This window comes from Vombatus ursinus, unplaced genomic scaffold (genome assembly GCF_900497805.2).
Source record: "Vombatus ursinus unplaced genomic scaffold, bare-nosed wombat genome assembly UNPS02014826.1, whole genome shotgun sequence".
Taxonomy (NCBI): domain Eukaryota; kingdom Metazoa; phylum Chordata; class Mammalia; order Diprotodontia; family Vombatidae; genus Vombatus; species Vombatus ursinus.
This window is the reverse complement of record NW_020954604.1, coordinates 1,188,456-1,213,025: the sequence shown is the minus strand read 5'-3', so window position 1 is coordinate 1,213,025 and position 24,570 is coordinate 1,188,456. Positions and strand designations below refer to the sequence as shown.

Below are 24,570 nucleotides of genomic sequence, written 5' to 3'. Positions count from 1 at the left end.
GGCAGGACATTTATGTTTATGTTTTTTGGGTTTTTTTGTTTTTGTTTTTTTTTTTGGTGAGGCAATTGGGGTTAAGTGACTTGCCCAGAGTCACACAGCTATTAAGTGTCAAGTGTCTGAGGTCAGATTTGAACTCAGGTCCTCCTGACTCCAGGGCCCAGGCCCTATCCATTTCACCACCTAGCTGCCCCACATTTATGTTTATGCAAACTAATAGTTATAGGTGTCACTGGTCTGAACATTTTAATAATAATAGCTGATGTCTCATATAGCACTTTAAGGTTTGAAAATGCTTATTATTGTAAAATTATCTTAAAATTATTTTTGAAATGCTTATTATTTTAAAAACTATCTCATTTGAACCTCACAATAACTCTATGAGAGAAGTATAACAGATAATCACTATTCCCATTTTACAGGTAAAGAAATTAAGTCTCAGAAAGGTTAAATGATTCAGCTAAAAAAAGCATCAGACTTTAAACAGAGGTCTTCCTGCCTCCAGTTTCAACATTTTATCTACTCCCCCCAGGCTACCCCTCTAAATGTCACTCATTGATTGAATGTGGCCTTTATTATTTCCATAAAATCTCCTTTAAAAAGATAACTAGTAACAGATTTAAAAGAAAATTGTTTGACATAAAATTGAGTTTATTTTTTAATTGTCCTCTTCTTCCTCCCAGATTTCTAGAGGTTAAAAAAATGACTTTACTGTAAGTTTTATGTTGAAAATATCACAGCTATCAATAACAAGAGAAAAATATATAATATTAATAGCCTATAAATTCAAGTAGAAATGAGGACCACTAAACAATGCATGAGAATTCTGCAGGCCAAATAATGACATAGAAGACCTCATGTTAACATCACCTATGTTTCATTTTTTTTTTTAATTTTGTTAAATAGTTCCCAATTACATTTTATTCTAGTTTGGGCTCAAGTGCTAAACACCATGATGAGGCCCATGGGCCTGGTATTTGACACCTCTGTTATATGTGACTAGTATTCCACATGCTGATGATGTTTTTCTCCCTTGCACTGATGAGTTCATAAGCAATCCATCCTTTGGGGTGCCACAATCAATCAGTCAACAAGTATTAATTGGCCATTACATGACCCACACCGTGGTAGGTGATACAGGTATGAGATCAGCAGTAAAACAGAGCCTTTCCTCAGTTGGCTTATTAGGAGCTTAATGGGGATCACATATATTTAAAGTAATGAATACAAGGTAGATTTTGCAGGGAAGGCACTAGCATTTGAGGGAATCGGGAAAAGCTTTCCATAGCAGGAAATGTGTGAGCTGACCTAATAAGGCAACTAAGGATTCTAATAGGTGGAGATAAGGAGGAAGTACATGAAAGATGCAGCATGGTGGGTAAGGAACAGGAAGTAGGCCAGTGCAACTGGACAGTAGAGTTACTGATATCAAGAAAAGTATACAAAGACTAGAAAGGTAGAAAGTGGTCAGATTATAAAGAACTTTGAATACTCCAGGCTTGTGTTTAGGATGACTTGGCAGCTAATGAGGAATCTAAGTGGTATAGACTAGGACAGAGAGCTCTGTACCTACCTTCAGGAAGATCTGAATTCAAATCTGGCCTCAGGTACTTCCTAGTTATATGACCCTGGGCAATCAACTTGTATCAGCTTCATTTTTCTAATTTGTAAAATGGGGACAATACCTACCACCGACGGCGGTTGTAAGGATAAAATGAGATAATATTTGTAAAGCAATGCACTCCACGAATGTTAGCTACTAAAATTAATGAGATTTTGGGCGTGCTACAAATCCTACTGTCCAAAAATCTCAACTCCCCACACTCCCATTTTCCAGTTTCTGAAGCTCTTATCTTAATTAAGTTAACATATTAAAATGAAAGCTTTGTGTATGTAGGGGGTAAGTAAAACAGAGGACCATTGTCACTATTAACCCATTCAGTGTAGGGTTATCCCTTCTACAGTGAAACTTTCCTCATCACGGTTTATATATATATATAATGTGTGTGTGTATGTATATATGTATATGTATGTATATATGTGTATATATATATGTGTGTGTGTGTATATATGTATGTATATATGTATATTTCTCAAGTCAACATAAGAAATTAAATGGGGATTTTGGGGGAGTTTTGTAGAAGCCACAGGCAATACATGAAGGCCAGTAGATGACACAGAAAAAGTTTAGAAACACAGAAATGCATAAAATATATGTATAGCATCATATAACATCAACATATTTTATCTTTAAATACCATAATTCAGACTTCTATGGTATGAAGGGAGGGCCAACAATTTTTAAGCAGATTTTCCAGATTGAGGGCGCTGAGCCCCTAAACCCGTCGATGTGGAAGGGATAATTGTGATTAGTTTTTCACTTTAGCAGGTTTTTTTGCTGAGAGAATGGAATGAGTTGATAATTATTTATTGGGGGCAGGAGAGCATGCTGCCCAGGATGAAAGACTTGAATGATGCACCTGGCATTATGGGTGGGGGCTCTCTGAGAAGCACTAAGGGCCTTAGAAAGGGGAGGACGATGAACTTTATTTAAATTGCCTGGAGCCAGCTTTCCCTGGGGGAAAAGAGCTATCCTAATTCTCCTACTAAGGAATCTTTGACCGGGGACTACTTTTTTTTTATTTGTTTCCTAGGAGACAGCTATGTCTGTGCTTGCTTAAGAGCAGGCCTAGGTGCTGATCTCTGGAGTGCGCAGGAACCTGTCACAATCATTGTTTAAACAGTCCCATTCTCTTCTTGCTTTGATGCAAGACTACTTAAGATCATAGCACTAACGCTGAAAAGGACCTTGATAGCCATCTAGAGAAACTCATTTTATGAAAGAGGCAACTGAAGGGGGGGGGTGTGAAAAAACTTGTCCAAGGTAGGTCATAAGCATCAGACGTGAGATTTGAACACAAGTCTTCCCCGTACTGCCACCGCATCTGGTAGAGTCTGTTACACATTTCCCAGCACATTCCTCTATTCCTCTATAAATTTCGCTTGAACTCAGCAAGTGTAGAAGGATCAGGAAGTGAAGTCATCACCAGATTGGAGGCCTGGTGAAAGTAGGCAGATTACAACAATTGGAACTTGTATTTGCATAGCTATTTGAGGTTTGTAAAATGCTTTGTATCAATTCTCTCATTTGAGCCTTTCAGTATCTCTGTATTTAGTGCAAAATGGGGTGGGTACTTGCCTTCGGGGCTTCAGGGAGCATCCCTCTTCTCCTTGTTCCAAGGCAAAGCCATGTTAAGATCTGTTTCTCTGTCCAGGCAGAGTGAAAAGTGTAGCATCACAAGAACAGCACTGACTCTGCAGTTAGAGGACCTGTGTTCATCTCCAGACCAAAAAAGAAATGATTTTTATTACCAATAATAATCCTGTTAATATTAACAGAGATAAAGCAATTTACCATTTACAAAATGATATTCTCAATTCTGAAGTAGGTCATGAAAATATGCTGCTAGGTAGCATAATGGATAGAGTACTGGGCCTGGAGTCAGGAAGACACATCTTCCTGAGTTCAAATCCAGCCTCAGACACTTATTAGCTGTGTGACCCTGGGCAAGTCACTTAACCCTGTTTGCTTCAGTTTCCTCATCCGTAAAGTGAGCTGGAGAAGGAAATGGGAAACGACTCCAATATCTTTGTCAAGAAAACCCCAAAATGGGGTCATGAAGAGTCAAAAATACCAAACAACAACAGCAAAAGTGAAAATCTGAACATTTCTTTATTACATAATAAGAAAACAACTTAGAGATGTTAGAAGATTCACCCAAGCTCATACACCTTGCTTGTACAAGAATCAAGGCTAAAATCTAGGTCATCTGACTCCTTATCTACCCTTGATTCATTGGAGTATAATGGCTTTTTGAACAGGGTGAAAATTGAGTGACTCTGACTCAATGATCTTATCATGATGTTTTACCCGCATAAAATGCTTTACTAATATTATCATAAAATATATTTTCACAATGCCCTCGAGAGATTATGTCAGTTTTATTATGGACATAAATAGATGCTATTTTGTAGCATCCTGCAGTTACCCTCTTCATTTGTTTTCTCTCTTCTCTGCTTCCCACCACCCCTCCAAATACCATTTTCTTTATTGTTTTGTTCTTTTTATGGATTAAGGGATTGAAAGGGCTATAAGTATATGGCAGAGAGAAAGGTCTCAAAAATCAGATCCTAACTTCAATTTTCAGTCTTATACTTTGCAGTCAGGCTGGACTACATGTCAAACTGAGTTGCATACAGCAACTCTCCTACATCTTCTTATCTAGCATAACTCATGCCTATAACCTTCCACAAATTCTCCATAGGGAACTCCCATAAAATTGGGAGTCTTCCTCTAGGTCTTTTGACATTTGGTGAGTAAAAGAACAGTATTTGGTTTGTTCATCAATATATTGCTGCCTGCATTTTCTGTTTGCATGTTTTAGCTCATTATGAATTCATGAGCTTATCTGACATCTTACCTCCATGAATTACTTTACTCTTTTTTTGTGGGGGGGGGGGAAGGGGGATCCATTTCTACAATTTCACTGGTATAGGATGTTTCCTTTGAAAAAATACTCTCTATTATTGATCATCTACTGAGATAAGACCTGTAGTCTTAGCAAGTTGTCTGGGGCATTGAGAGGTTAAATGACCTACCCATGATCACACAGTTTGTGTTTATATATAGATAATTTTATAAGCTAATATTTACAAAGTCCTTTAATGTTTGCAAAGTGTTTTACCTGTATTATCTCATTTTATCTTTATAATGACTTTATGAGGGAGTTTGTTACGATTATCCCGTTTTTCAGATGATGAGACTCAAGTTTAATCACTTGCTCAGGGTCAATCAGCAAGTATTAATATTAAGTGTTTACTCTATGACAGGATCATATAGCTACCAAATGTCTGATGAAGGAATTGAACTCCAGTTTTAATGACTCTAAGTCCTGCTACATCACCTAGCTGTCTGAGGTGGAATCTGGAGGTGATCCTGACTCCAAAGCCTTTCTCCATCTGTCCTACTACATTACATCTTTATACTTTAGCATTATTTACACTAGTCTTCATAATGCTTTCATCTCTGTCAATACCACCTTCTTCTCTTAAAATCTACCTCATCCATGACTCCAGTCAGATTTAGTCTTTCCAACCTTCAAACTCCCATGGTATGTGCCTGTATAGTATTTAACCACATTCTATGTTATAGTATAGTTTTTTAATGTACAAATATAGAGGTTCCTCAGGACAGCTAGGTGGTGCTGTGAATAGAGGTCAAGAAAACCTGTCTCAAATCCACTCTCAAACATTTACTGTACGACCCTGAGAAACTCACTTAACCCTGTTTGCCTCAGTTCCCTTATCCTTAAAATGAGCTGGAGAAGGAAATGGAAAGTCATTCCAGTATCTTTGCCAAGAAAAACCCAAATGGGGCCTCAAAGAGTCAGACACAATTGAAACAACTGAAGAGACAAAAAAAAAAAAGTGCCTCAGGGGCAGAAACCATATTTTATATATCTTTGTTTCTCCAACAGCACTTTGCAGATAATAGTTGTTCAATAAATGAGCAGTTATTAAATCCTTTCCTTTTAATCTATAAGAAAAAAAACTTGTTTAATATATTTCAATTTGTGTGCCTAGGAATACCATTCCTCTTAGACCAGAAGTGGGCAAAGCATAATTGCATTACAGTTTTTTTTTCCTGAAAACTCATTTTATCACATAATACTTTGCTTGGCTGATTTGTTTCTTCTGGGGGAGTAAAGTGGGATAAAAACTTTGTGGCATTTTAGTGATGCTAATAATGAGTAGGGCACAGGCTGACAACAGTGGATAATCCTTAATTTTTGTCAAATAAATCAGCGTTCATAGAATCATAGATCTAAAGGCAGAAGGAATCTGGCAAGCTCTCTAGTCTGCTTCCTCATGATATAGTTGAAGAAACTAATTGAAGAAAGGTTAAATCACTTGTCCAAGATCATATGGATAGTGTCAAAGATGCTATTTGAACCCTTGTCCTCTGACCCCAGTGTCAGTATTCTTTCCATCGTGCCCCACTGAGGGAGTAGAGAAGTGAGAGAATGAGGTAATTGTGGTTAAGTGGTTTGCCCAGGGTCACACAGCTACTAAGTATCTAAGGCCAGATTTGAACTCAAGTCCTCCTGACTTTAGGGTCAATGCTTTATTCACTTTGCCTTCTAGCTGCCCAGAATGAATGTCTTTAAAACCCTGCTTCTAAACACCAGAGTACCTGAGGCACAAAGATAAATGTATATAAGATCATTTAACACATTAGTAATACACCAAGAACTAATGCATTTAACACTATTGTTCCTAGAATATTGCCCACCATTGAAAGCTATTGAGTTAGTTACTATAAAATACTCTAAAACCACATATTTTCTTTACTTTCCTGGGGACAAAGACGATTATATTTTCCTTAATTTTCTTCATTCACAGTTTATGCTTCAACAAATCTACTTTCTAAACAGATTTGATGTTGTTGTTCAGTCATTTTCAGTCATGTTTGACTCTTTGTGATCTCATTCGGGGCATTCTTGGCAAAGATACTAGAGTGGTTTGCCATTTCTTTCTCTAATTCATTTTACAGATAAAGAAACTGAGGCAAACCAGACCAATTGACTTGCCCAAGGTCACACAGCTAGTAAGTGTCTGAGTCCAGATCTGCACTCAGGAAGATAGCCTTCCTGACTCTAGGCCCAGCCGTTTATCCAATGCACCACCTAGCTGCTTAAACAGATTTAGGTATCGCTTTTCTCAATTTTTGAAATGTTTAGATTTACCAGAGAAATCTTAGACAAAAGTGTTTTAATTCCTCTCGTCCAATAATTAGGTAGCACAGTGGATGGAGTTCTGAGCCTAGAGTCAAAAAACCTTAGTTCAAATCTTGCCTCAGGCACTTGCTTAGAGTGTGTGACCCTGGGCAAAGCATTCAACCTGTCTCAGCCTCCTTTTTCTCTTTTGTAACAATGAGGATAATGTGATTATGATTATCCTCATGAATCTGAAATAAACATAATGAAAATAAATATGATAAGTATGTTTATTTTAGTAGCATAAAAATAAACATGATACTTTATTTTTATAGCATAAAAATAAATATTATATAGCACCTGCCTCCCAGGGTTGTAAGGACATATTTAGATGATATTTGAGAAGTGCTTTGCAAAATCTTAAAGTATGATATAAATGCTAGCTGCTATTATGCTATTTATTATTATTATCATCTCTAACTAAACAGCAATATAAATCAATCAATTCCACATTCTTATGCTTGTATCAAAGACTTAAGATTATAATCAAATCTCTGAACCAAATAGGAGGAAAGTATGCTTATATTGCTTATTACTAACATTTCTTTTCACATTCCATGTCTGTCAGTTCCTTTCTAAATTTTTACCCTGCTTTTGGGCCTCAGAAACATAGCATATTAAGCGAAGGCCAGTAGTTCCTAAATTCTGGTTCTAGATCTGAAACTCAATTTCCTTAACTTTGTATTACTCAAAGACAAGGGTCATGAGAGTCGTCTAAAACTGCTGAGAATTAAATCAAAAAAATTTTAAGAACACTCTTTTTCACTTAGGAGGAACTGAAACATAATGAGATTGAAGTGATCTTTGAAGATTGATAACTATTGCAATGGTAAATGCAAGGAGATTGGAGAACCCTCTTCGCTAAATACATTTAATAAAGTAGGATCCATTCTTATGTTCCTGAGGTGAATCTGATATAATTTTAAGAGAAGGCAAAGGATCAGATAATCTCAGAGTCTCCCAAGAAGCTGTCCTTGGCCCTATGCTATTTAACATTTTTATTGATGATTTGGACAGAGGTATAGATGATGTTCCTATCAAATTAGCTGATAACACAAAGTTGAAAAGGTTAGTTAATACAGTGCATATCATAGCAAGATAAAAAAAGATCTCAACAGGCTCAAATGTTGGGCTAAATGAAATGAGCTTAAATTCAACAGGGATAAATGTAAATCTTCAGTCAGGTCTACTTTTTCATAACCCTAGTTGGGGTTTTCTTGGCAAAGATGCTGTAGTGGTTTGCCATTTCCTTCTCCAACTTATTTTACAGATAAGGAAACTAAGGCAAACAGGGTTAAGTGACTTGCCTAGGGTCACATAGCCAGTAAGTGTCTGAGGCCAGATTTGAACTCAGGAAGATGAGTCTTCCTGACTCCACACCCACTGCTCCACTACAGAATGTATGTCTTACACTAGTGTTAAAAATCAACTTCACAAGAGGCAGCTAGGTGGCGCAGTGGATAGAGCACTGGCCTTGGATTCAGGAGGACTTGAGTTCAAATCCGGCCTGACACACATAACACTTACTAGCTGTGTGACCCTGGGCAAGTCATTTAACACCATTGCCTAGCCAAAAAAAAAAAAAAAGTAAAAAGTAAAAAAATAAATAAAAATCAACTTCATCAATACAAAATGGAAGAATCAGGTGCCTAAATAGGAATTAGTGTGAAAACAGTCTGGAAGTCTTAGTGGACTGCAAGCTCCATATAAATCACAAACATGATCCTCATCCAATGGATATAGTATCATATTAATGGAGGTAAACCCTCCATCATTGCAGGTAGCAATTCTCCTTCACCTTCTGATCCAGCATAACTCTTGTCCATAGGGAGTTCACAAAAGGGCCTTCCTCTAGGTGTTTTGGTATTAGATGGTACCAACATAATATTTGGTTTGTCCATTGATATAAGACAAATCTACCTCTTTTTCTGGTCATGCATCTCTTTGATGATGTCTTTTATGCCACTTCTTGAGGATAAATTGTCATTAGTAACTTGCTGCAGCATATTTACAACCACAATACATTTTTATTTACTGTCCTTTAGGTGATTCACAATTTTGAATCTTTAAAAGATATTTGTAGTCATAGAGCATCCCAGGAGAAGATTAGTATCAATAAAATGAGGTTTGGTTTCAAGGGGAAGCTAGGGATTATTGAAATAACTGCTTAATTTCCTAAATGAGACCTACCCTCTTTCTTTCTATTTAATTCTGAGCCTAAGTTATCATCTATCTGCAATCTATCTATGTACTGAAGAACCAATTCAGTGGACCGTCCATCCAACTGCATGTTATAGTCTGTATTCTGGGGTCGTTAGGAATCTCTTTTAGAAGTCTCTGTGGCCTTCTACAGCTTAATGCAATCCACACAAAGTCATTTGCAACCAGGAGTATTTGAAGGTCCTTACCATTTATAGGAAACCAATTTGGACTCTGTGTTGAACATCCGCTATGACATTGACATATGGTGGTGCGGCAAACAAAGAAGGTAATGCAATCTTAGTCTGTTAGGACGGGAAGAGTATCCAGAATAAAGAATATAATGGTCTCACTATACTTAGCTTTGGTCAAAATACATATGGAGTTTTGTGTTTGGTTCAGAGAACTGCAGTTCAGGAAAGACATTGACAAGTTGGAGAAGTAGGTGACCCAAGATTTTGAAGGGCCTTGATAGAATGTCATATGAGAAACTAAGGAAGAAGCTAGGGAGTTTTAGACTGGAGGAGAGAAGACACAACTGATTTCAAGTATTTGAAGGTCTTACATGAAAGCAGAGTTAGGCTTTCTGGATTCATTCCCAGAGGATAGAACCAGGAGTAGTAGGCAGCTGTTGTACAGAGTTAGATTCAGGCTCAATGTAAGAGAAAACTTGCTAACAGAGCTATATTAAAGTGGAATGGGTTCCCTCAGGGGTCAGTCCTCATTAGGAATCTTTAAGCAAAAGCTGAATGACTACTTGAAGATGGGAGATGGTTTTTGTTAGGGTACGAGTTGAAATAAATGGTCTTAGAGGTCCCTTCTAACTCTTAGACTAAGTTTCTATGAACAAAACTATTCAAATTAACCTCTAAAATATTTCTTAAATGCTTGGAAGTACGAATAGCTATTGTTTCAGTAAATAATATACTAATCTAGCTTAGATAAATATAGTTCTGTAAAGCACTTTACTGTAACCGATTTGATTATATTAATTTTCCTATATAGTGATATAGTCTTTATAGAAGCTTTCTGGTTTAGAGACATATTGTCCTTATGCCCACAACGTCAATGTTAAAGTGAGGTTTTTACACATTCTACATATTGTCATTTTTATATAATTCATTCAAGATGATAACCCATCAAGGGTAAGAATTTACTTAGAATTCTGCTTTCTGACTGCACACCCCAGGAACAATTGGTTACATACATATGAATTGTTATTTCCCACCTAGGTCCTTGAAAAATCAAGGTCATGAACATGTGATTTTTAGAACAAACTCGAGAAATGAACTCGAAAATTTTAAGCACATATTAATTTGTACTAATTCTCTTTGGTAGCAGTGAAAAATTGCTAAAGCTGTCTTTATGAAGTAACATCATTACTATGACAATTGTTAATTGTCCTGCAATTGTTGCTATAGAGATACTCTCATAGGGTCATAGAATCATAGAATTGGAAGAGACCTGAGGGTCATCTAGTCAAACTTCCTCTTTTTACAGATGAAGAAACTGAGGACTGATTTGGTTAAGTGATTTGTCTAAGGTCATACAGATGGCAATTAATGGGGCCTTCCAACGTATAAAAGTTTGGTTAAGAATCACTCAACCAAGTCGTTTTTTCCAGTACTTAGTATGAAGTATAAAAACAATACCCCTTCTTTAAAAAAAACAAAACAAAACCTAAATGACTAAAATTTTGACAAACAAATAAAATTGTTGTAATTTAGTCTGTGAAAGAATATAAAGATCTGTGATCTCGGGACAATTATTTATCATTAGTTCCATTTTCTTACCTCTATTTCCTTCCATTCAATCTAATTATAGTATCTTAGATATCTTACTATTATCTTGCTTATCTTGCTATATCTTAATTTCTAATTAAAATGAGAAATCTTAATTATTACACGCAATCATTCATCCTGATTCTTTACATTGGATTCTAGGTTATACAATAAGAAGGCCTGTAGCTCCAGAAAGGGGATAAAATTTTCTGTCTTATGCCTTTCCACATAGTTTACATTGACTGAGATTCTGCCCATCCGGCACACAGAATCCATTAAGATAATGTAAATAATGCTCTTTGAAAATCTTTGAGTGCTGCGTAAATGTCAGCTATTATTGAAAGGCAGGGTAGTATAGTGTCTAGAGTCCTAGAACAGGCAGTCAGGTGCTATAGTGGATACAGTGCTGTCCTAGAGTCAGGAAGATTCTTCTTCCTGAGTACAAATCTGGCCTCAGACACTTACTAGCTGTGTGACCCTGGGCAAGTCACTTAACCCTGTTTGCCCCAGTTTCCTCATCTGGAGAAGGAAATGACAAATCACTCCAGTATCTTTGCCAAGAAAACCCCAAATAGGGTCAAAAAGAGTCAGACATAACTAAACAACAAAGAGTCCTAGAATTGTATCCAAGAGACATGAATTGGAGTCTCCATCTCAGCCACTTACCAGCTCTAAAACCAAGACACTTAACCTTAGGGGCTGAGTCCTCATCCCTAAAATGAGGATAAATTATACTTACACTACCTGCCTCACAGGTTTTGAGAAAAATGCTCTGCAAAACTTGTTCAGTTGATTCAATCATGTCTGATTCTTCATGTCCCCATTTGGGGTTTTCTTGGCAAAAATACTGGAGTGGTTTGTCATTTCCTTCTCAGGCTAATTTTACTGATAAGGAAATTGAGGCAAACAGGGTTAAGTGATTTGCCCAGGATCACACAGATAGTAAGTGTCTGAGGCTATATTTGAACTCAGGAAGAGAAGTCTTCTTGCCTCCAGACCCAGCACTCTATCCACTGCATCACCTACCTATCCCTTATGCAAAGCTTAGAGTGCTTACAAAATATTAATCACTCACCTGAAATCACTGACATCTGTAGCTGCTGAAAATTTTTTCCCTAAGCTTCCTCCATTGTCATTTAGGAAAGACCTGAACTTGCAGTTAATTTTGGCCAAAAGAATAAGTAGCCTCGCATATCCATTCATTCTGCCTCCCAAATGCTAGTATCTGAAATAGGTAAAAAGGAAATAAATTGAGTTGTGTATTGTATCAATGGGAGATATTAGAAAGTGAGATGACTTATCATCAGGCAGAGTTTTTTCCCAGCAACATGTACTAATAGTCTTTCCTAATATGTGGGAGTGAAACTCCACTTCATCCCTTCCAAACTAGTCTATGAATCCAAACTTATTTCCTTGAGCATATATAAAGGGAAGCATTCTCTTCTCTCTATGCAAATAAGCAGGTTTTCCTTCTTAGGAAGAAGCTAGATGGCACAGTGGATAGAGTGCTGGGCCTGGAATCAGGAAGACCTAAGTTCATATCCAGCTTCAAACAGTAGCTGTGTAACCCTGAGCAAGTCACTTAACCCGCCTGCCTCAGTTTTCTAAACTGTAAAATGGGAATAATAATAACACCTAAATCTCAGGATTGTTTTAAGGATTCAATGAGACAGGCTTGGCACATTGTAGACACTTAATAAATACTTGTTTCATTCATTCCTCCTTTATTACTATTTATTCTTTACCCAGAAGGCAATGAACTCAGCTAATTTTGTCCCATGATATGAGATTATGAAATAACTAGCGTACAAGTTCTCCACATTATCAAGCAAGTCACCTCTTCTAGCACCTTTTTCAATTTGCTTCTCACCTTAGAAGGACTGTTTTCTAAATCTGTGGGTCAGTCTTTTAAAAATTGACAGCAATGGCTTAATCATATCTTTATCTTAAATATCATGGATTATTTTCATTCATTCGTTCGTTCATTCATCCATCTATCCCTCCTTCCTTCTTTTTTTCCCTCCCTCCCTCCATTCATTCCTGGGTCCTTATACCCAAAGCTTATGCGGCTTGATATACACATTCTAACTACATATCAGTGTGTCTTCACTTGCCATTCCATTTCAAGCAGCATTGCTGAACATCCTATAACAATGTTATCTCACAAGCACAGAAAGCAGTAAACATAATTGGGGGAGGGAAGGATCTGGCTGTCAGTGTAAATGTAAATAGCAGCTGTTCTGTTCAAACTGTTTTAAGAGCCACCGCACGGTGAGATTGTTGCATAAAATAGACCAGATCTCCAGGAAGCAGATTTTAGCATGAAATTTAATAAAAATGCTGCTATCCTCCTGTTTGCGCCATTTTTCTTCTCTCACTATTAAACAAATCAGGATAGGGACAAACAGTAGAGAAAAATCTAATAGTCCTACTGCACCACCACCTCTAAACACCTTTAAGTATTTGTTTTCATGTGACTAATACAATATGTAGCTATGCATATGGGAATAGTTGAACTCATTATTGAAGTATTAATGCAATAATACAATGCTAATGGAGCTGACCCAAAGACCAATCTGAGACTTGAAGTCCACATAAGGGCAATTTGCCTTCTAGGTTAAATAAGATCAGCATTTTAGAGTTGGTTGGGACCTCAGACATTATGTGATCAAAACCCCTCATTTTATAGATAAGGAAAAGAGGCCTGGAGATGCTAAGTCACATAAGTACTAAATGGCAGAACCTGAATTTGAATCCAGTCTCTCACTCCAAATTCAGCACCCTTTCCACTGTTTGGCATGGCCAGTCAGTCAACAGTAAGCACCTACTAGGTTAGGGCTGCTAGGTGGCACAGTGGATAGATTGTTGGGCCTGGAGTTAGGAAGACCTGAGTTCAAATCTAGCCTCAGAGACTTACTAGCTGTGTGACCTTGGGCAAGTCACTTAACCCTGTTTGCCTGTTTCCTTGTCTGCACAATGAGCTGGAGAAGGAAATGTCAAACCACTCCAGTTTCTCTGCCAAATGGGGTCACAAACAGTCAGACAGAGCAGAAACGACTGAACAACCATAACACTGTTTCCGCACTGTGCTGAATGCTGAGCATACCAAGAAAGGGAAAAAGAACCTGCTCTGCACTCAAGCAGCTTATTGTCTAATGAGGGAGACAGCATACTAAGAACTCCATATAAACAAGCTATATATAGAATGGTTGGAAATAAACTCATAGGCAAGGCATTAGCATTAAGGGAGATGGAGAACGCTTCTTGTAGAAGGAGGGATTTTAGCTGGGATTTAAAGGAAGCCAGGAGGCAGAAATGAGGAGAGTGTACAGAAGGCACGGGGGACAACTACTGAAAATGCCTGGAGTCAGGAGATGGAGTGACTTGCTTGAAGAAACAAGGAGGACAATGTAACTGGATCGAAGAGTTTGTGAAAGGGAGTAAAGTATAAGAAGATTAGAAAGGTAGGAAAGGCCAAGGTTATGAAGAGATTTAAAAGCCAAGCAGAGGATTTGCTATTTGATCCTGGAAGTAATAGGGAGCCACTGAGGTTTGTTGAACGGGGGAAGGGATGATGTGCTCAGACCTACGCTTTAGGAAGATCAGTTTGACAGTTGAGTGGAGGATACTCAAGAAAGGATTGAATGCCTTAGAACTGTGGAGAGCCTAAGAAAGATTTTTAGTCTGTGACTGTGGCTTTTGGTGACCTTGCCATGTATATCTCTTCCTCTTGTCCTCTCTTCCAAGCTGCCAATCATCTTGGCTCACACTAAGTTAGCCCCTTTCCAATGGCCCCACACAAGAGTAATCTTGTTTTATGTCACTGCCCAGAAGCAATGGCTACCCACACACAGATTCTAATCGTGCTTGATAGTGACCTTGTATTATTTCTTCTACCAGGTATAGTCTAATACATTTTAATTCCAAAACAATGTTACAAGATTCTAGGGAAAGTATCTTTATATAAATATATCAAAATGGAAGTTTTATCACAAAGTTTAAGCATCACAGATTAATTTGTTGTAGGTAATTCCACTTTGCCATATCACCCTTTTAGGTAAAATTGTGGGAGGAGGGATATTTCACTTAACAGGTATGTTATTTATTACCTCTAAAGACCTGCTGACGATTCCCAATGTGAAAGAACAATTAGCAAAGCCACAAATTAGGGCCCATTTACTATCGTGATTTCCATTTATTTGCTTATATTCAATTTATTTTTTTTGCCACATTGAAGTCACTGTGTGTCAGTAAATGATAACTTGTGTGAATTTGTATAAACAGGCTTAAGTTTTATCCTCAAGTTTTGCCTCAGGGAGTTAAGTTCATTTGCAATTTCACATACTTAAACATCAAATCTTAATTAAAAACAGAACGAAATATTAAGCTAGAATGATTGTTGTTCTTAGTACAATGATAAAGAAAATGCAAATTCACAAATTTTCATTTTTTGCTGTAGGCATTAGCCATACAAGGTACAAATATGATGTAGCAATAATAATAATTTACAAAATTTTTCCTCACAAGAGGGTTGTGAGATATTATTTCCATTTTATGTATGGGTAAACCAAGGCTCAGGAAGGTGAAGTGATGAGTTTCACACACTAGTTTCAGAGACAATTCTTGAATCCACATCCTCTGACTAAATCCAGTTCAAGTTCCACATGAATTAATAAGGGACTTAAGTGTTGATATTTCTTACAGCTATTTTGAATGCACAGCAGAAAAAAAAATTTAAATTGAGCTAAAATCACAAGGAAATTATTTTTAAAATGTTAAGACTTGAGCTGTAGAAAAGGAAATGAGATAATCAAGGACATTTAAAGGGAAAAATCTACTTCCAAATTATCTTTTCTTGGATCCTAATTTGTTTTCTCATTTGGTGTTTTCTGTAATTAACTTCATCATTCTGCATAGAAATTTATCAAATACTACTCATCTCAGTCTGAAACTGTGAGATTTGGGTTTGGTTGTTCATTTGTTTATGAAGTTTGTTCCAAAATTTGTTTTAAAACATTCATTCCTCTGTAATATCTCTCACCTGTCCTATCCTATACCTCCTCTGATTTCTATTTGTATTATTAGGTGTTCTCTATTTCATCCCTGAAACTACTCTTTGTTTCAATTTGTCTTTATGGCAAGAAGTAGTAATAAAAAAAAAAAATCCATCGTGTGAGATGGTCACCCAACAATTGACTTGTTTACATGTTGTTGATTAGATTTGGTTGTTAGTCATATTACAGCTATTTGCTTTTCTTAATAATCAAATCTAGTAAATCATGCGATTATACTGAAGACCTCGCAAGCCCACAGTGATACCATCTTCTTTCCTAACTCTTTTAACCCAAACTCTCTGTAGTAATTTTTTCTTATTATATGGTTAGTTATCTTTTCATGTGATTGTCAATCACCAACAAGCATTTGTAGATACTAAGCTTCTTGTGGTCAAGGATGGTGATACTTGTATCACCCATAGTGCCAAGTACTGTATCTTATACATAGCAGCCACTGGTTGGTGATTATTCACCTACATTACCAGAAATGGTTCATTTGATCATATCTTAGAAACATGATCTCTGTTTTCCAGTAGTGTTCCCTTATAATCATATTGTATTTTTTTGACATTCCATTCTTAACTTATTTTTAAAAAGAAGAATTTTATATTCTTATTACTTTAGGTTTGTAATGAACTCAATAAAAACTTTCATAGTTCATTGAAGCTTTCTTGAAAGCAAAACGACTATATACATATATACATGTAATTAAGTCATGTTCTTTCTTTAATGATGTAATATCATCATATTGAAAATAATTTCAATTATTATACTTTCCAAAATGCACCAAATCCTTCCAAAAGTCCTTTGGCACATTTATCAAACTATATGTTGATATCACTTGGAAATATTAACTGTTTGGGAGTCTTAGGGGGAAGGTGAGGTTCAAGATGAACTTAAATGGAATGCAAGTAAAGTAACCAATCTGTAGGCCCTCTTCCCAGAATATTCACATGTTGAGCTTCTGATGAGTATAGCAGGAAAGTAATCTGGTCCAGTGGCTAGAACCTTTGATGAGAAATTGAGAATTATGGCTTCTATTCCTGGCTCTTTTACCAGTTTGCTGAGTAATTAGGCAAATAAGACAACTAGACAGTGTGGTGGTTAGAGCTCTGGGCCTGGAATCAGAAAGATCTGAGTTCAAATCCTGCCTCAGACACTTGTAGTTATGTGACCCTGGGCAAATCACTTAACCTCAGTTTCCTCATTTGTAAATTGAGGATAATAATAATACCTATTTTCCAGGAGTGCTATGAGGATCAATTGAGATAAGAATTGTAAAGTACTTAACACATAGCAAGTATTGTTTAAATGTTAGCTATTATTATTATTATTAAATTAGAATATAATATCTCCCCCTCCTCCCATAAAGGATTTATGGGAATGAATGGGAGAATGCCCACCTCGGCATACCTCAAGATGCATAATTTTTTTAAAAATACATATAAGATACTTCTGTTGAGAATTTATACGAGGATTAATTTTTTTTTTTTTCTGTTAACAGGAGAAGCTTTACATTTGGCTCGGGATTTTGGCTACACTTGTGAAACAGAGTTTCCAGCCAAGGCAGTAGGAGAACATCTTGCCAGACAGCATATGGAACAGAAAGAACAGACAGCAAGGAAAAAGATGATTCTAGCTACAAAGTAAGTCAAATGGGGGGAGACACCTGGCATTTTCATAGTCAGTATTTTAGTGTATTTGAATAAGGGAAAACACGCTAGGGATACATCAACTATTTTGAAAGAGATCTTTGTGGGATCAAGTGGAGGCTGAAAAGCAGCATTCGAGCATAAAAGACAGGAAAAATAAAAGGAAAAATGTCCCCTTGACAACATGGACAATAGAGCAGCGTTATTAACTGCCTTCAGTGAGCTGTGGAACCACCATTACCATTGATAGGAATTTCAGGAAAGATGGTTCCTAAACATGCAGGAAGTGTTGAAGAAAGGGATTTTAGGAGAACTGAATTCTGATAATTATGCCACTGATTCAGAATCATTCTTTAATAAATGCTGATGTGATTCTCAAAGATTTTTGAAGGTGATCAGGACCCAGAAGCATTGTGGTAAAATGGAAAAAGCATCACACTAGAAGTCAAGTCAACAAGCATTTATTAAGCACCTACAATGTGCTGAACACTGTGGTAAATACTGCAGATATAAAGGCAAAAAAAAAAAAACAGCCTGTTTTCAAGCAGCTTGCAGTTTAATGGGGGAGATAATGTGCCAACAACTAGGCAGCTAGGTGGCCCATTGGATAGATTGCTAGACCTGAATTCAGGAAAATCTTAGTTTAAATCCTGCTTCAGGCACTTACTGTCTCTGCCTTAGTTTTTTCATTGGCAGAATGGAGATCACCATAATATCAACTTCCCAGGGTTGTTTTAAGGATAAAATGAGATGACATTTGTAAAGCTCTTTGCAAACCTTAAAATATTATATACCAGCAAGATGCAGTTAAGGTAAATTGGAGGTAATCAACAAAGGGAACAGGATTAGTGGTTTTGCCATTAATTAGTTACATGACCTGGGACAAAATGCATAATTGCTATAGATCTCTACTTCTTCACCTGCAAAATAGAATGGATAATAACTATTCTACCAGCCTCAAGAAAAGGGTTAATAGAAGGCAGCTAGGTGGCACAGTGGATAGAGCACTGGCCCTGGAGTCAGGAGGACCTGAGTTCAAATCTGACCTCAGACACATACCACTCACTAGCTGTGTGACTCTGGGAAAGTCACTTACCCCCAATAGCCTCAAAAAAAAAGATTAAAAAAAAAAGAAAGTTAATAGACGTGAAGACACTTGGAGGAAAATGTATTCTACAAAGGTAAGATATTGTAATTTGACTCCCCTTTTCCAAGGTAGAATGAAAAATATTTTGAAAGTAAAAGTTCCAATCAATGGAGGACAATTCATTGAGTGACATACTGGGAGAGCCAAGAGTGTTATTGACAATTAGAGAATAAGAAGATGTAAACATAAGCCTTACAGGTTCAGGCCCTCCTCTTGCCATTTTGAAATATGGTGGTGCCATCTATGGGTATTCAATAACATGCAAACAAATGTCCTGCTTTACATTTGACTAAATGTCACCGTGACTGAACTAGGATTTACAAATGAGTTTCTCTAGTTTGAAATGAAAGAAAGAAAATATAAAAATGAATATGAGTTGCTTAATAACTTCTGATGTGTACACACATTTGGTCTAGATTTATATTAAGCTTTAATATGCTTTTGAATACAGATATTGTCACTCATTTAAAATAGTTTGGATCTGTGATGTAGATGAAAATGTTGGCCCTCAAATAGAATTATAATTCTTCCTCCAATAAAACAGCTGGTTTTAAATAGCTATAAGGACAGTTATAAGAGTGATTCTGAAGGTTTGACCATTATAATAAAAGAAAAGAAACTCAGAGTCACTTTAAAGGAGACAATTTTTAAAGATCACCTGGTTTTACTGATGAGAAAAGAGAGGCCCGGAAAGTTTAAATAGCTTGTGTAAATTCACAGAGCTAGTAAGAAGCAGAGCCAGCATCTGAGTCAAGATCTCTTGCATTCAAACTGTGTGTTTTTTCTCCTTCTCTTGACTGGTATATGTGATGTTTAAAAGCATGGTGCTGTTTGGAAGGAGGATCTGTTGTTGATTGTACCACACAGGTTAGGTCAACAGAATAAAATTTTCATCTAACCAAATTGCCATCTCATCTCAGAGAGAAGCAAAGAGAAAGCAGGGGCCAAAAGATAGAAGATGAGGAATGGGAGTGAGAGAAATGATTATTAATAACCAATGATCGGGAGAGATCCAAAGTTCCTCCTTTTTCTAATGTCCTCGTTTCAAGGCTCAGCCTCTGCAGGACAGGACTGATGATAGCAGATAGGATTAACATTCTCCTCAATCTAGGTATTGCTAATCCACCCAACCTTATAAGGAATTTAATCTAAGGTGAAACTCCAGCCCATTGTCTTCTGTTCAGGCTTGGGTAGGGGATGTAGATCTTTTGTCTAGATTTCCTCAAGTTAGGGGTAATTTGGAAGTAAATGGCATGACCAAAATTATATCTCCCAGCCCCTCATTAGAATAAATCCAACTCTCATTGTAATAATACTTCTTTCTCAACAATCAGAGTCTATTGCTGCCCTCAGGATCACCCACCTTCAAAGGTCATACAAGCTTTGAATGGGTTCCATGAGGGGTCTTTGACATTCAAGAGTGTTACTGACCCATTTTATTGATGATATGCTAGCATTATTCATAAAATGATAAATTATCCAGAAATTATGTCTCAAATTTTTTAAACATCACATGACCAAAGGGAAATAGGAAGAGGTTGATAGGCACTGGAAAAAAAAAAGAAATGAGAAATGACAGAAAGGAAGAAGGAAGATATAATATCTGGGCTTATATTGTTGGGACAAAATTATTGTTGTTGAAGCTTCTGAAAATGTGCCAAAGGAAAAGACTTAAACTATTCCTTAGCAAAGATCCATTAAATGATTTGAATATTGAATAACTCCACCACCCCTTGCATTAAATCTGCTTCATTCCTTTTCTCATAAAAAAAAAAATCTATCTCTTCCTATCTTCCCCAGTCTAGAAATACAGAAGCTATTCAAGGGCTGATCTACTGATCAATCTGGCAGCTTTGACTTGCTCCATTTCTTACCTGAGCTGGTTCACCCTTCTGTAGGCAACCTGGTACTCCCCTCAACCTGCTCCCAAGGGCTTCCCATATTAATGCAAAACTTAGTATGGATATGCAGTTAGCCTACTCCATGAAAGCTTAGAACTCCCAAACTCAAGCAATCCACCATTCTCAGCCTCTCCAATAGCTAGGTTTACAGGTGTGTGCCACCACATAGTCCACCACCATGCCTGGTTTTCTCTCCTTTTTAAACTATCTTTCTGGTCTTCTACTTAGAGGAATCATTAGATACTACATCTCAGCTTCCTCCAGGAACTAACAATGTATGCAAGTGATTTGAATACTCATAATATCACCAGAAAAAAAAATAGCAGACACTGTTATCCTACGTTCAAGAGGAAAGGGCACAACGTATATAAGTGGTTTACTAAAGATCCTAAAAGGAAATCACTGATCAAGCTAGACAGAAAAATCTAGATCCAACACCCACTCTCATGTAAAATCCATTGTACCTACTTCCCTTCCAATAGAGTTTTAAAAAATAATCTGGAGCAGAATCAAAGTCACCCAGGAGTAAGATGGTCTATGAAATATTATACCTGCTAATGTCTGGTGCCTCCTAACTCTTATTCTAGGGGTACCATCAGGAGGTATTCTCTAAACTAAGGCTACTTATCAACCCACAGGACCCCTGTGAAAGGATAGGGGGTGACTTTATAACTGTCTTTTTCCTACAAGATGTTCCAATTCTAAAAAAATTGGTGGGGAAAAAGTGTTATGAGTACTCTGCCAATCCATTTGACTTCTTTCCTTCTTAATGTGACCATCTGCATCACCTTGGAGTTGATCAGAACTTCTAAGAGGAATTAAAAGTGATTTATTACCTAGAATTGCTCAAAATCTCAAGGTAAACCAGATAAAATAATGAAAACATTATGATAATCCCAAGTTGAAAGAAACTCTCCCTGATTTTACATTTAGTGCCATCCTGGGATAGTCCCAGAACCCAAGAATTATATATACCCAAGTGTTCACAGATACAGGCCTGCAATAGGATAGCCCAGTTAGGGTTGCTCTGTATCCAAATGGTCTGTAGGTACTTGGAGTGTAGCCAATTGACTGGATTCCAGATTTCATCATTACATTGGTGGGCATTAGATATCCCATTCCAACAGTTGAATTAAACTGAAAACACAAAACTTTGAGCAACAGAGTTTTGCTATTGTAAAGCCCCTCCATGGATTCTCCTAGTCCTAGGAATTCTGTGACTTCTTTCATAAGTCATTGATCTTTTTCAGATTTTAACTTCTAAGTGAACTTTCATGATCACTGAATATTGGATTTTTAGCATTATGACCTATCACATCATTACAAAAGTTTACACTAAATTATGCAAATAATTATTTGGTGATATTAGCATACAAGGAAATTTATTTGTACTAGAAGCCATAAAGAGGGGAGAGGTGGTAATATTAAATTATTAGGCACCTTGCATATAGCCTATTTAAAGTAAAATCCAGATAGGGTAGTGTATCTCCGTGTGTATACATATACATGCATATATAGAGATAAAAATATGTATGTATATATGTAGTAAAAAGTTATTTTATTTACATTTTATAGTTGCTTACTTCATATTATATATTAAGATAGAGATAACTAGTCTGGGAAACAGCTCCATAGCCAATGAATTTTTTTTTTGTGATGATTATTTAACATTTCTTTAGGGCCAATAAAGCATTGAGAACTTGATGTTTACATAGCCCTGCCCAAAATTTAGAATGACCTAGACATTTTAAAGATGAAAAGGGAACATGGTTTAGAGTTTGAAGGAAGGTCAGAGGTCATTTAGCCCATCTCTATTTTACAGATTAAGAAATTGATGCCCAGTGAGGTAAAATGATTTACTCAAAGTCACACAGGTAGTAGTGGCAGAGATGTGATTTGAACTCTGGTCCTGGGACTATAATCCATGATGCTTTGATACTATTGTATCTGCACTACACATGGCCCTGTTAATTCCAACACACAGAATCAAAGAATCTGAGCAATGGGGCTAAAAAAAAAACAATTAAACAGCTAGCCTCCTCTTATGCAAATAGCCTCCAGATACTTAGTTGCCTGGACTTGTGCTAAAGGAAAGGAGGATGGGCCACCAGTGCTAATCTTCTCAAAATATGTGACACAAAACAGAGCAAAGGGCTAAACAGGAGGGAGAGGCCTAATTCCACTTGGGTAGAACATCTGAAATGAGTGCGGCGTATTAGTGACCCACAGCTTCACAGGGTACTTCCCAATTTGGCTCAATCTCTACTGAAGAACTATGCAAACTGCTCTTTTATTCTAAGCACTTTAATCAGTTTAGGAAAGATGAATCACTTTGTATATGGATAGATTTTTTTATGTACATAAGAGGAAGGGAGAGTTGGACAACTTCATGATAAAGAGTCCTTGAGTCCATTGAGGTTGATAAGAAAGTCATTATAGGATAAGTAGATGTGGAAGAAGATAAGGGAAGTTGCTCTTGATGAACTGGCAAAGAAGTTCAGGGTGAGCTTACTGAAGATAGAGATGTCTAACAGTAGGAAGATAGATAGATATAGATATAGATAGATATAGAAAGAGACATAAATATAGATATAATTTTAGTTGTTCTTGGGCTCTAGTAAATGACCTTCAGTTTCCAAATATAGTGTAAGCTATAGTAAGCTCTGGTTTAATTAAATATGTAAGAGCACATACTTTACGGTCTTCAATCCCAATCTAGGTTTGATTTTTTTCTTAAGAGGAAGTTTTAATTTGGATATCATAACTTAGAATTTGAAGAAGGCTTTGCAAAGTTCTTTTCTTATCCATTTAGAAAGGTACATGCAAATTCCTGTAGACCACAATGATAAAAAAACAAAGGTATGAAGGTCCACATATAAGATCTGAGCCTATATTGTTGGGATAAAATTGACACTGCCAAAGTTTCTGAATACTGCTGGAGGAAAGGACCTAAATTATTCCTCAGTAAAGATCCATTGAATGGTTTATCTCTTGTTGTCCCCCAACCCTATCCGGGTTCCTTCCTTCTCTCATTTTTAAATAACCTCAGGTCTCTTATTTACAGGAAATATTACAAACCAAGTCTCATTTTCTCCTGGGAATTAAGCATGTGCTTAATGCTCACATTCTAGAGTAGAAGGGAAATAGTCACAGGTCATCCACTCAATATATACAATCAATATAAATTACATAATACAATTAACATAAATACATAATAAATTTATGAATGTATAAAAGTAACATGCGGTTTTTGCAATATATGAATGCATAATATTCATAGACCCAGCACGTGTTCTCTGAAACACTGTTACGAGTAGTTTTCAAAGTCCCTCAAAGGTAGAAACTGGATGTTTTGCCAATTCACATACTCAAAGCTGAACTCAGGGGTTTTTGAAATTCAGCAGTTATCTCACCTGTGTTTGTAAGACTGGGGTATTTGAATCTAAAGGACCATTTCCCAAATTCATTGGCTTGCAGATTTAACTACTGATTTGCATTGGTAGCAGATTGGATCACATATTTATTTTTCACCTCAGTGAATAGCAGATTCAGTTTTATACAGTTATATTGCCAAGTATATGATTGTATTTAAGGCCCATCGATTTGTGCAGTTAGTCTTGTATTTCCATTTTGTTTCCAGTGTGTTGTTGATGAAATAAATATTTTGGTGTAATTAAAACACATTTTAGGAGGGAAATAGAAGCTGAGTTGTTGTTGTTGTTTTTTTTAATTCTAAAAATTCTCCTAAGAAAGCATTTGTATACCAAGTTGCATGGGAACTCAATTTAAATTATGTCTCTGCATGAAGACGTAACTGTGTGGGAGGGGCAGGAATGGCCTCCTCTCCATTTAGGGCACTGTGATTTTGCTCTTATAGCAAAGTAAAGTGGAGTAATTAAATTGTACTCATGGTCCTTCATTAAATGACAGCATGGTATCAAGGACCAAAGGAACAGATCAAATTTTCAATTCAAACATCAAGTAGGAACCAGCTCAAAGATGT

General features: G+C 36.7%; 1 protein-coding gene across 1 annotated transcript in view; it reads left to right on the top strand.

The window, feature by feature from the left end:
• The window catches only part of TFAP2D (transcription factor AP-2 delta), a 76,044-nt gene that overhangs the window by 26,043 nt on the left and 25,431 nt on the right, over positions 1–24,570 (top strand). The window contains exon 6 of the mRNA XM_027838298.1: positions 17,372–17,513. Within this exon, the coding sequence (XP_027694099.1) occupies positions 17,372–17,513 (142 nt within the window). The remainder of the gene's footprint in view (positions 1–17,371; positions 17,514–24,570) is intronic.